The 13,994-nt window shown below is 42.4% G+C and overlaps 1 protein-coding gene across 3 annotated transcripts in view; it reads right to left on the bottom strand.

Annotated features, from left to right (window-relative positions):
- Nucleotides 1–13,994, bottom strand: part of ADAMTSL1 (ADAMTS like 1) — an 855,592-nt gene continuing 841,598 nt past the window's right edge. For 2 of the 3 annotated variants that reach the window (XM_058565859.1, XM_058565860.1), the window contains 3 exons: nt 3,450–3,559; nt 2,416–2,636; nt 1–849 (listed from right to left, as the gene is read on the bottom strand). In XM_058565859.1, the coding sequence (XP_058421842.1) occupies nt 743–849; nt 2,416–2,636; nt 3,450–3,559 (438 nt within the window). In that variant the 3' untranslated portion in view covers nt 1–742. The other variant, XM_058565858.1, reaches the window with a different exon arrangement.

The following is a 13,994-nucleotide window of genomic DNA, read 5'->3' as shown; positions in this document are numbered from 1 at the left end:
CTGAGGACCACGCACTGGTTTCTTTTTGCTTCCGTCCTCTTCCCTCCTTACTTTGTTTTCTGCATCACGTGTGCCTTAGGCCTACTTGGATTGTCTCCTCCTTTACCTCACGTATCCATGTTTTGAGTTCTCGACACTCTGTGCCTCCCACCAGAAGAGCTGAGTTCTGCCTCAGCGTGGTGTCCTCCCCTCCCTGCTGGCTCTCCCCACGGCTGCGGCTGCGGGGCAGAGGCAGAGGAGGAGACCAAGGAGCAGCATGCTGCTGCCTTAACACGTGCTGCCAGGAAAGACAGCATTGGCTGTCCAACGTCTGTACCAAGGCTTTACAAACCCTCCGGCACCTCACCCTCCTGCCTCTTGTCATCTGCTGTTGGCTCTGGCTCCCTGCTGTCCCCAGGGCCTGTGCCTGCCTCTTCCTAGGTTTCTTTGGGACCCAGGTTTGGGAGGGAGCCGGCTCTGCAAGGGAGCTCCTACCGTCTGGCCCGTCTGCTCTGCAACCTCCATTAGACCTCCTCCATCCTTGTCCTTCCCCAACATTCTGTCCTCCAGCTAACAGAAAGAGAGGACGTGCCAAGGTCCTCATGTCTGCGGGGGGCGGGGAGGAGGCTGGAGGCGGGGTGTGTGTGGTGGGGGTGGGGAGGGGGAAATAAATAAATAAAACGAAGAAAGCTTAAGTTTTGTCCAAGGTGGCTGCGTGAGTCCCTGGTGTGGCCAGGGCGGAGTTCATCCGTGTGCCCTGTCTTCACGCTTTGCCGCAGGTTCCACAGCAGCGAGATTTGAACTGGCTGAGCTGGCAGAGTTTCAGCTGTTTCACCTTCTCGCAGTACCTGGTGGTGTCTCTGCACTCCACTGGGAGAGGAGGAGAGGGGTGGGGACAGAAAGGAGATGTGAAACAGGCTGACAGCTAAGCTCACTGGGTGCTTCCTGGGGTCTGGCTTGGTCACTGGACTCCTGCGCTGGAGGGGCTGCCGCTGTCCAGCACTTCTGGACTGGCTTGCTCTGGCAGAGCTCAGCCACTTGCTCCCCCAGCTGTCAACAGTGGGGGCGGCACCAGGCTGCTGGCAGAATGCTGGGGCCCAGCCCTGGGCCGGCTCTGCTGCCTTTTTGATAGCCCCCTTCCCTCCTAAGACGATAGCTTGTCGTCTCCCTCTCCTTGGGACCGCCTCACCTCCTGGGCAAGCCTGTCTTTCCCCCCTGGTATTTTAGTAAGTCACTCTCCTCCCTGAGATGTTTCCAGAGGGACTGAATTCTGCTCCACTTTGAGGTGGTGTGCACGTGTGGCCCTGGTTGATGGCCTCACCCCCTGGAACCTGAGCCTTCCTTTCCCTGGGAAGGTTCGTTTTCTTGTGTTCTCCACCTACGCCCCTCCGATCCTTCCCCCTGCCATGCCAAACCACAGAACCACAGCATTCTAGTTCAGAATGTGCACAGACTAGATGGTTCTTGAAGATTGGTGCTGATTTGGGGTGTGGACATCTCTGACTAACATGTGTAAGTCTGAACTACTTTCATTGCCCATTGGTACTGAGTGTGGGGAGCTCCTGACACAAAGATGGGTCAGCACCACACGAGGGAACATAGCTCACCCCTCCCCAGTCTATGGAAAGCCATGGGGCTATTTGCCTCAGCAAATAGTGCATAGTTCCCAGTGCATCTGCCTCAGCACCGGGAACGTGATGCTCAGCGAGGCCCTCACTTTGGGGAGAACTGCACTGTGACATTTAACAATGTCCTATTCTTTGCCTCATGCGTTGTCTTCTTCCCTGTGGGGAAGCATCTCCAATTTGGATTGGGTCCAGAGGAAGGAAAAGTAGATCCCCACCCAACTGGGGTACAAATACTGGCTTGGGGCAGAGGAGGATCCAGACCCGAGGGAGGAGGGAGTGAAGGGTATCAGATCCCAAGGGCATGGGCTCCTGCGCAGTTCCAGTGGGTGCCCGGGGGCTGGGAAGGAGGGAGGTGGTCAGCAGGTCCTTGTTCTGTGAGAAGCAGAGCAGTAAGGGGTGCAGGGGTGGCTGAGCGGGAGGCACTCTGCGTGCTGCTTTAGTGTGAACAGTGCTTTCTCTTTAGTAGTCTCCTCTGGGCACCAGCCAACCTACTGCAGATGAGCTGGAGGCCAATTTCACCCAGCATTTGGCCAACAGCACCTGGCTCTCTCAGGGTCAGGATGAAGCCCTTGGGGCACACCCAGCCATCTTTTGTGGCCTGGACATGTGTACACACGTCCTTGCACACATCTTTGTTTGCTTGCATGCACCCAAGCACCCCTGTGAAAATACCCACCTCTGGCCCCAGCTCACAGTCCTTGGGAAACCTGATCCAATGCCCTAGGCTCAGGCTTCGTCCCAGGGACCACCCTCTGCACCCGAAGACCAGTGGGGAACTTGCAGAAGGCTCTTTGGGGAGAGAACGTACTGTTTTCACAAGGGGTGATGTTGCAGCGCTGCCAGTTGGCAGGCCGGGGCCCCCAGGAGCACAGGTGCTCAGGCACAGCCTTGTTGGTGCGGGCATGCACACACTCCACACGCCGGGATTGGAAGCCGTAGTTGCCGCAGGTCGCCGTGCACAGGGTCCACAGGCTGACCCTCCAGTGTACGCTGCAGGCTTCTGACCAGCAGTTCTGGGTGCTCACGGGCCTGCAGGAGGAAGGTGGCAGGGTTAGAGTCTGCCTCTGTGGGGGCCAGATCAGGGGGCAGATGTGCAAACTATGCTGCAAACCCAAGAATGTCAGGCAACTCCTCAAGAACTTCCAGTGCTACTAGACCTGAGTTCTGATCTCTACTCTGTTACTGAATGGCTATAAGATCTCAGAAAGCCACCTCCTCTGCCTGGGCCTCCGTCTGCTCATCTCTACAATGACTACATCACTGCATGTCCTGAGAATGAGCTCTACCCAGGGCAGGGGCTGGCAGAGGCAGAGCCTGGAGCCAGTCTCAGGGGCTTGGGCCATAGGTGGGGGTGGTGAACACTCACCACAGGGAGACATCTACAAAGAGGAATGACAGGGGATGGGGGCCGGATAGCAATGATGGGTTGAGACCCAGGACAAGAGCCCTCCTCTCAGCATAACTTCTAGAGGGAGGTCAACAAGAGCAAGGGGCTGGTGGAGCCCTTGAGGTCTGGTGGCCACTTTGTGGACCTCATCTCCTGCCCACCCTGGGCTAGTGCAGGTATCTTGGGGTATCAGGGCTCCCACAGAGGAAGAGCACCCTTTGCACTCTTTATCTCCAAGAGGAGAAAGCCAAGCCTGGCCCACTCAGCAAGCATAAGGCCATCATTGAGCCATCTACCTTTGGGGAGGCCAGTGGCCTGGGGAGAATGGAGGTGAAAGGGCAGGGCATCTGACCCCAGGGACTGTGGGAGGTTGGAGGAGAAACATTTACTCACCACCATCTTTCTGTGCTATTGACACAGGGGCTGAGGAAGGGAGGTCTGTGACTTTCTCTTACCTTGGAAGGGCACTGCACTGCTCTGATGGCAAGGTGATGCCATCTCGTGTCTGGCAGAACACTTGTCTGTGTTGCACAGCTAGGCGTGGCCCGATGCAAGGCCCGTTGCACTGGGAAGCAGAAAACAGTGACAGACATAATGTTAGCCTAGTCAAGGGGGAGGCTGTGACACTCAGGCTGCAGGGGACACGGGATCCTTGTGCAGGGTCTTGTCTGAGGCCCTCAGATCATTCATCTTGCCCCTCTTTGAACCAACTAAAGGACATGCACTGGCCTATTTTCTTTTCTTTGTGGCACAGTGGAATGGTTAGCTTTCCTGTGGTCTGTGAGTGTTCTGCTAGCAAAATGGTAGTATAGAGCCAGAGAATGTCAGCCCCCTCCCAGATTAACCATATGAAAGATTTCTTGGCATAATGTGCTAGGAATGTGGTGGTAAACTTTAGAGCTGAAGACCTCTAAATAAGCCCGCCTTCTCCTGTTCAGTCCAGAAGGTAATTTGGTTTATTGTTTTTTTTGCTAAATTCATCCAAGTAACGAAGTCTGTCATTTCTTTCTTTTCTTTGGCTTCACTGGGTGGCTGAACAGAAGTAGACTTAGGTATGTAGAGTTAGTCCCAGCTCATGTTCTGTTGCTATGTGCTAATGGAGATTAAGCTTTTCCCAGAGCTGGCAGACTCTATCACAGTCAATACCCCTACCAACAACTAGGTCTGTAAAATACAAAAGCAGCAGGCCCTTAGCCAACATCTGCTATTTGAGTGGAGTAAGAGGACAAATGTCCCTTGAAGGTCACTTTAGAACAAAGGCTCTTAACTCGGGAGTCTTTGGATTCCTAGGGGTCCACAGGAGAGCTGTTAACCCTTAAAATTACAGTCATATGCTGCATAATGATGTTTTAGTCAACGACAGACAGTATACGATGGTGATCCTGTAAGATTAGTACCATATAGCCTAGGTGTGTAGTAGGCTACACCATCTAGGTTTGTGTAAGTATACGCTATGATGTTTGCACAACGACAAAATCATCTAATGATGCAGTTCTCAGAACGTATCCCTGTCGTTAAGTGATGCATGACTGTACACCAAGAGGTTCCAAGGACCTCAAAGGTTAAGAACCACTGAAGGAGAAGGATTTAAGATAAAAGTAGTCCTCTTAGGTCAGGCAACTCTGCCCAAAGCCAGTTACTGCTCCGCCTGCTGTAGCCGGGTGTACTGCAGTCTTGCCAACCTCAGCCATTTGTCTGACTGAGTGATGCTAGAATGTGTAAACTCAAAAGATAAAGAGATGAGCTCTAAAGGGTCCAGTGTGACACTGTTGTTCACCAAGACACAGGAGGGTTAGGGAAAATGTAAAAATGCCCCCTTAACACCAACAACTGGGAGTTCTTTTTTTTTAAATTGTGATAAAATATACATAACAATTTACCATTAACTATTTTTAAGTGTACAATTCAGTGGCACTAAGTACATTCATGTTGCTGTACAACCATCACCACTATCCATCTCCAGAACTTTTTCACCATCCCAAACTAAACTCTGTACTCAATAAACAATAACTCCCCATTATCCCCTTCTCCCTGTCCCTGGTAACCACTACTATTTTACTTTCTGTCTCCACGAATTTGACTACTCTAGGTAGCTCATGTAAGTGGAATCATACAGTATTTGTCCTTTTGTGTCTGATTTATTTCACTTAAATTAATGTTTTCAAGGTTCATCCATATTGTAGCATGTATAAAATTTCATTCCTTTTTAAGGTTGAATAATATTCCATTGCACGTATGTACCACATTTTGTTCATCCACCCGTCTGTCAACGGACGTGTGGGTTGTTTCCACCTTTTGTCTATCGTGAATAATGCCACTATGAACATTAGTGTACAAATATCTCTTCAAGTCCCTGCTTTCAATTCTTTTGAGTATATACCCAGAAGTGGAATTGCTGGATCATATGGTAATTCTGTTTAATTTTTTGAGGAACAGCCATACTATTTTCCACAGCAGCTGCACCATTTTACATTCCCACCAACAGCGCACAAGGGTTCCAATTTCTTCATATCTTCACCAACACTTGTTATTTTCTGTCTTTTGATAATAGCAATCCTAATGGACATGAAGTGGTATCTCATTGTGGTTTTGATTTGCATTTCCTAACACTAGTGATGGTGAACATCTTTTCATGTACGTATAGGCTATTCATACACTTTTGGAGAAATGTCTATTCAAGGCTTTGTGTTTTGTTGTTGAGTTGTAGTTCTTGTCTGTATATTCGGGATATTAATCCTTTATCAGATTTATGATTTGCAGATATTTTCTTCCATCCTGTGGGCTGCCTTTTCACTCTGTTGATAGTGTCCTTTGATGAAGAACAGCTTTTAATTTTGATGGTGTCCAGTTTATCTAATTTTTCTTTTGTTGTCTATGCTTTTAGTGTCATATCCAAGAAATCATTGCCAAATGTTTTCTCTGCCCTATGTTTTCTTCTAAGAGTTTTATACTTTTTTTTTTTTTTGGTGAGGAAGATTGGCCCTGAGCTAACATCTGTTGCCAATCTTCCTCATTTTGTTTGAGGAAGATTGTCCCTGAGCTAACATCTGCGCCAATCCTCCTCCACCTTGTATATGGGACACTGCCACAGCATGGCTTGACGAGCGGTGTACAAGTCTGTGCCTGGGACCCAAACCCGTGAACCCCGCGCCGCTGAAGTGGAGTGCACGAACTTAACCACTACGCCACCAGGCCGGCCCCAAGTTTTATACTTTAACTCTTATGTTTAAGTCTTTGATCCATTTTGAGCTAATATTTGTATAGGGTGTAAGGTAAGGATCCAACTTCATTCTTTTGCATGTGGACATCCAGTTTTCCCAGCACCATTTGTTGAAAAGACTATCCTTTCCCCATCGAATGATGCTGGCACACTTCATTTGACCATACATGCAGGAGTTTTATTTCTGGGCTCTCTGTTCTATTCCATTGGTCTGTATGTCTGTCTATACCAGTACCATACTGTTTCAATTACTGCAGCTTTGTAATAAGTTTTGAAATCAGGAAGTGTGAAACCTCCAACTTTGTTCTTCTTTTTCAAGATTGTTTTGGCTATTCAGAGTCCCTTGAGACACCATATGGATTTTAGGATGGGCTTTTCTATTTCTGCAAAAAAAGTCTTTGGGATTTTGATAGGAATTGCATTAAATCTGTACCTCAATTTGAGTAGTATTGACATCTTTACAATAGTAAGTTTTCCAATCCATGAACACAGGATGTTTTTTCATTTATTTGTCTTCTTTAGTTTCTTTTAGCAACATTTTGTAGTTTTTAATGTACAAGTCTTTCACCTTCTGGGTTTGTTCCTAAGTATTTTATTCTACTTGGTATTATTATAAATGGAATTGTTTTCTTAATTTCCTTTTCATATTGTTCATCATTCATATATAGAAATGCAAGTGATTTTTTGTGTTAATTTTGTATCCTGCAACTTTGTTGAATTCGTTTATTAGCTCTAAGAGTCTTTTTTTTTTGTAGTTGTTTTGGGATTTTTAGGGTTTTTACATATGAGATCATGTCGTCTATGAACAGAGATAATTTTACTTCTTCCTTTCCAACTTGGATCGTTCTTCATTCTTTTTCTTGCCTAATTGTTCTGAACTTCCAATACTATGTTGAATGGAAGTGCAAATATTGCATCCTTGTCTTGGTCTTCATTTTAGGGGAAAAGTTTTCAGTCTTCACTATTGAGTATGGCATTAGCTGTAGGTTTTTCATATACAGTCTTTATTATTTTGACATAGTTTCTTTCTATTCCTAGTTTGAGTGTTTTTTTTTTAAATGTAACAAATTTTTTTTTTTTTTTGCAGAGAAAGATTTACCCTGAGCTAACATCTCTTGCCAATCTTCCTATTTTTTTTTTTTTTTTGGTGAGGAAGATTGTCCCTGAGCTAACATCTGTGCCAATCTTCCCCTATTTTGTATATGGGAGGCCGCTACAGCATGACTTTGATGAGCAGCGTGTAGGTCCGTGCCTGGGATCTGAATCCACGAACCCCAGGCCACCAAAGCGGAGCATGCAAACTTAACCACTATGCCACCAGGCTGGCCTCCTTTTTTTTTTCCCCCTCCCCAAAGCCCCATTACATGGTTGTATATCCTAGTTGTAAGTTCTTCTAGTTCTTCCATGTGAGCTGCCACCACAGCATGGCAACTGACAGACGGGTGGCGTGGTTCCGCAACTAGGAAATGAACTCAGGCTGCCAAAGTGGTGAGAGCTCTGAACTTTAACCATTAGGCCATCAGGGATGGCTCCTGTTGAGTGTTTTTTATGATGAAACGGTGTTGAATTTTGTCAAATGCTTTTTCTGCATCAATTAAGATGGCCATTTTCCCCTTCATTCAGATACTGTGATACATTATAGTGATTGATTTTCATGGTGTATAATCCTTTTAATATGCTGCTAAATTTGGATTGCTAGTATTTTCTTGAGGATTTCTGCATCAATGATTAGAAGGGAGATTGGTCTTTAGTTTTCTTTTCTTGTGTCTTTGCCTGGCTTTGGTAGCAGGGTAATGCTGGCCTCATAGAACAAGTTAGGGAGTGTTAGCATTCCCTTCCTTTCAATTTTTAGGAAGAGTTTGAGAAGGATTGTTGTAAATTGTTCTTTAAATGGGTAGAATTCACCAGTGAGGCCATATGGTCCAGGGCTTTTCTTTGTTGCAGGTCTTTGATTACTCATTCAATCTCCTTACTAGTTACAGGTCTATTCATATTTTTACTTCTTCATGATTTGGTCTTGGTGTGTTGTGTGTTTCTAGGAATTTGTCCATTACACCTAAGTTATCCAATTTGTTGGTGTACAATTATTCATAGAACTCTCATAAAATCTTTTAAAAAAATTTCTCTAAAAGCAGTAATGTTAGTACTTTCATTTCAGATTTTAATAATTCGAGTCTTCTGTTTTTTTCTTAGTCAGTGAAGCTAAAAGTTTGTCTATTTTGTAGATCTTTTGGTTTCATTGATTTTCTCTACTCTTTTTCTATTTTTCTCTTTATCTCCACTCCAGTCTTTATTTCCTTCCTTTTACTAGCTTTGGGTTTAGTTTGCTCTTCTTATTTTAGTTCCTTAAGGCATAAAGTGAAGTTGTTGATTTGAGATCTTTCTTTTTTAATGTAAGCATTTATAACTATAAATTTTCTTAGCACTGCTTTCTCTGCATCCCACGTTTTCACTTGTCTCAAGGTATTTTCTAATTTCCCTTATGATTTCTTCTTTGACTCATTGGTTGTTCAAGAGTGTGTTGTTTGAGTTCCACATATATGTGAATTTTCCTGTTTTCCTTGTGCTACTGACTTCTAGTTTCATCCATTGTGGAGAAGAGAGACTTTGTATGATTTCATTCTTTTAAAATTTATTAAGACTTGTTTTGTGACCCAACATGTCTGTGCTGGAGAATGTTTCATATATTCTTGAGAAAAATGTGTATTCTGCTGTTGTTGAGTGGAGTGCTCTGTATTTATCTGTTAGGTCCAACTGGTCTATAGTGATGTTAAATTCCTCTATTTTTTTATTGCTTTTGTTTGGTTCTCCTGTCCATTATTGAAAGTGGGGCATTTGTTTCTTTCTCCAATTCTGTCAATATTTGATTCATGTATTTTGGATCTTTGATGTTTATGCATATATGTTAATTATTATATCTTCTTTGTGTATTGACCCTTTTATCAATATATAAACTGTTGTAACAGTTTTGACTTAAAATTTACTTTGTCTGATATTAGTATAACCACGCTAGCTCTCTTTTGGTTACTATTTTTGCATGGGATATCTTTTTCCATCCTTTCACTTTCAATCTATTTGAGTCTTTAGATCTGAAGTGAGTCTCTTGTAGACAGCTTAGAATTGGCTTATTTTTTAACCTATTATGCCAATCTATGCCTTCTGATTGGGGAGGCTTTGTTTCCATTTACGTTTATAGTAATTACTGATAGGATGGACTTACTTTTGCCACTTTGTTTTATGTATGTCTTATAGCTTCCTCTCCCCTCTATTGTTGCCTTCTTTTGTGTTTAGTTGATTTTTTGTAGTGACATTTTGATTCCTTTCTCATTTCCTTTTGCGTGTAGTCTATAGATATTTAATTTGCGATTACCATTGGTATTACATTTAACATCCTAATTTGAACTGATACCAACTTAACTTCTACCACATACAAAAACTCTCCTCTTATACAGCTCTTTCCCCTCCCCCCACTTCATGTTAATGATGTAAAAATTACATCTTTATACATTGTATATCCACTAATATAGATTTATAATTTTTCTTATGTATTTGTTATTTAAACTCTGTAGAAAGTAAAAAGTGGAGTTACAAACCAAAATTACAATACTGATTTTTATATTTGCCCATGGATTTACACTTACTGGAGATGTTTATATCTTTATATGGCTTGAAGTTACTGTCTAGTGTCCTTTCATTTTAACCTGAAGGTCTCCTTTTCATGTTTCTTGTAACCAGGTATAGTAGTAATGAACTCTCTCAGTGTTTATCTGGGAATATTTTAATTTCTCCCTCATTTTTTGAAGGACAGTTTTGCTGGATATGGAATTCTCAATTGATAGTTTTTTTCTTTCAACACTTTAAAGATATAATTCTACTGCCTTCTGGCCTGCAAGGTTTCTGCTGAGAAATCAGCTGCTAATCTTATTGAGGATCCCTTGTAACTGGTGAGTCTCTTCTTTCTTGTTGCTTTCAAGATTCTCTGTCTTTAAGACAATTTTGATTATAATGTGTCTCAATGTGGAGTTTATTCTACTTGGAGTTGTTGAGCTTTTTATATTTGTAGAATCATGTCTTTCATCAAATTTGGGGTGTTTTTGGCCATTATTTCTTCAAATAATCTCTTTGTCCTGTTCTCTTCCGTTTCTGGGACTCCCACAACATGTATGTTGGTCCCATTTTCTTCATTTTTTTTTCTTTCAGCTGCTTAGACTTGACAATTTCAATTGTCCTGTTTTCGGGTTTGCTAATTGTTTCTTCTGCCTGCTCAAACCTGTTGCTGAACACCTCTGGTGAAAATTTTAATTTAGATACTGTATTTTTCAGCTCCAAAATTTGTTTGGTTTCTTTTTATAATTTCGATCTCTTTTTTGATATTCTCATTTTGTTCACACATCATTTTTCTGATTTGCTTTAGTTCTTTATCCATGTTTTTCTTTAGCCCTCTGAGTATATTTAAGGCAGTTGTTTTCAAGTCTTTATCTAAAACATTGGATGCCCTGTTTCTTCAGGGATAGTTTCTGCCACTTTATTTTCTTCCTTGAATGAGCCATGTTTTCCTGTTTCTTTGCATGGCTTATAATTTGTTTTGGAAAATTAGGCATTTGAGAAAACAGTCATCTCTCCCAGGCTTTGTATACTGTCTCTGAGCCTCACCTCAGGGATCAGCCTGAGGTGAAAGCTTAAGGTGTTCTCAGGTCTTTTCTGAGCACATGTGTTGCTTGGGCCTGCATATGGCTTTCTCAATTCCCCTGTATACGTGGCTGCTTTGGAACATTTTAATTTCCCACAGAGTCTCACCCCAGGATCTCTTCATGGCTTTAGATGGTCTATTAAGTGTATCCATCTGTAATCTCTTACCCCAGGTATCTGGAGGTGTGTAGTCCCCCTGCAGCTTTTACAAGTAGTGGCTGACACGTTTCCTCCCTTGAGATCTGAGTTAGATGAGACAGAGATCAGTCCTTCAGGTAGCCCTCTGACAGGTTAGAACAGTACAAATAGGATTTTCTCTGCCCTCTACAGTTTGAGGGAGGGAAATGGGCTGCTGTTGCCTCTGGGCCAAGACTGCACTAGGATGGGGAAGAATGAGTGAAAATGCCAGGGAATTCTCTGTTTTGAAGTTGGATTTTTCTTTAGTGGGTGTTTGCTTGGCTGATGTAGACCTTTGACTGTTTATCAGAGATTCTGTAAGGTTAGTCCAGCCAGTTTATGATTGTTTTTTGATGTTTCCATGGGGGAACAAGAACTTAGAGCTTCCTAGTCTGCCATTTTGCTGATGCCCCTTGACCACAACTGGGACTTCTTGAAGGAGTGATCTGTCCCCAGCAGCCCTATTTCCTCCACTCTTATTTGTGCCTTTACTCATTGCTGGTTTGACTTCAGTGCCAATTGCCATACTGTCCATCAGTCAAGTTCCATGGGGTCCTGGCCAATGCTTACTATATCTTGTTTGTCCTTTCTGATGCATTTTGATATACCACTGACCCTTCCTTCTTTCTGGAAACAACCCCTTTGTTGGTCTCTGTGAATACACTTTCCAAGTTTTTTTCTACTCATTAGGTTATTTTTTTCCTCCTCTTCCTACAGTTTAGTGTTCCCCAGGGTTCTGCCCTATGCTTTTTCTTCATCTCATGCTTTCCCTCCCCTTGTGTTATACTACCCATGACTCCTAGCCACCACCTGTCTACCGATGACTTTCAAATTGATAGTGTTTTAGAAGAGAGCTCTTTTAAATGCCAGATCTATATATCCAATTGTTTAATGAACATGTCTAACTTGGATGTTTCACAAACGTCTCATGCTAAACATGTTGAAAACAATTTCTTATCATTCCAGATATCCAGTGGATCACTGAAGCTATGTGAATCACACTTTCGTAGTATCTCCTCCCCATTTCCACTGCCTTCGTTCTGATCAGCAAAATTTCTCACCTAGATTAGGTTTCTCTTTCTTCAGTCTTGTCCCTGCCCAATTCAATTACTATATTGCTGACAGAATAAAGTATATATCTGATCATGTAACTTGGATCATGACATTCTTGCTTAAAAATCTTTCTAGGTACTTCCCCTCTCCTGCCCGGACAAAGTGGTATTCATAATAAAATCCAAACTCCTCATACAGCCTACAAGACTTTTCATAATCTGACACCTGTTTTCCAGCCACATTTATATTTCTATCTCTCACCTAATTCCCCCGAAAACATTCTGGGGCTGCTTTTGCCTTCGTTCCTTCACAGATGCTTTTATGGAACACATTCCCCATCAAATACAGGTGCCTCATAAATGTATGTTGGGTTAAAAGAAGGAAGTGAATTATTACAAGAAGCCAGGTTGTTAGAGCTGAGAAAGTGGTCTTAGTTCTACTTAGACTAAAATCACCATGGTTTTCTTAGACTTCAAAGAGGTAGGTAGATGAAGGAACAGATATTTGCATGACACTATTTCAAAAGGACTTTCTTGTCAGAAAGTACCACCATTTTCATTCCCACAGGAGTGGAATGTGGAGGTTTGGGGGGCATCTATAGTTTGAAGCACATCCCAACAAAATCACCAATAGAAAAATATCAACAGGATTGTGAGATCAAGAAATTCCTTGTAATTTGTAATGCTTCAAGCCTTGCTACTCTTTAAAGTGTGGTCTTGGGCCAATAGCATTGGCATCACTGAGAGCTTTTAGAAATTCAGCATGGATGAACACAATGAGAACTTCAACAAATAAATAGAAATGATAAGAAAGTACCAAGTAGAAGTCACAGAGCTGGAGAATAACTGAACTGAAAAATACACTAGAGGGGTTCAGCAACAAACCAGACGAAGCAGAAGAAAGGATCAGTGAACTCAAAGACAGGTAGTGGAACTCACCCAGAGGAGCAAAACTAATGAAAAAAAGTGAAGATAGCTTAAGGGACTTACGGGAAAATATTAAGCAGATCAACATTCACATTATAGAGGTCACAGAAGGAGAAGAGAGACAGGGGCAGAAAACTTACTTGAAGAAATAATGGCTGAAAATTACCCTACCCTGGGGAAGGAAAGGGACAATCAGATCCAGGAAGCCCAGAGCATTCCAAATAAGAGGAACCCAAAGAGACCCAAGTTAAGACACATTATAATTAAAATGTTGAAAGTTAAACACAAGAAGAGAATTTTAAAAGCAAGAGAAAAACGACTTGTTGCAGACAAGGGAACTCCAATCAGACTATCAGCAAATTTTTCAGGAAAAATTTTGAATATATCATGTGACTCCCTTCTGGCCTGGAAAGCACTGGAAAATAAAAACCCAAAACTTCCAACCAAGAATACTCTACCCAGCAAAGTTATATTCAGAATTGAAGAAGAGATAAAGAGTTTTCCAGACAAGCAAAAGCTAAAGAAGTTTATCAGACTAAACTGGCCTTAGAAAAATTTTAAAAGGATTTCTTTAAGCTGAAAAGAAAGGATGCTAATTAGTAACAAAAAACATATGAAAGTATAAATCTTGCTGGTAAAGGTAAATATATAGAAAAGGTAGTGGATTAATCACTTATAAAGCTAGAATGAACGTTAAAAGACAAAAGTAGTTAAAAATACCTATAGCTATAATAATTAGTTATGGGATGTACAAGATAAAAAGATGTAAAATGTCACATCAAAAACATAAAATGTTGGGGGGAAGAGTAAAAAGGTAAAGCTTTAGAATGTGATCAAATTTAAGGTGTTATCAACTTAAAATAGACTGTTACAAATATAAGTTGTTAGGTGTAAGCCTCATGGTTACCATGAGCAAAAATCTATGGTAAACACAC

This window comes from Diceros bicornis, chromosome 22, assembly GCF_020826845.1.
Source record: "Diceros bicornis minor isolate mBicDic1 chromosome 22, mDicBic1.mat.cur, whole genome shotgun sequence".
Lineage (NCBI taxonomy): Eukaryota > Metazoa > Chordata > Mammalia > Perissodactyla > Rhinocerotidae > Diceros > Diceros bicornis.
Note: the sequence above shows the minus strand (reverse complement) of the source record. Positions and strands in the feature narration are given on the sequence as shown.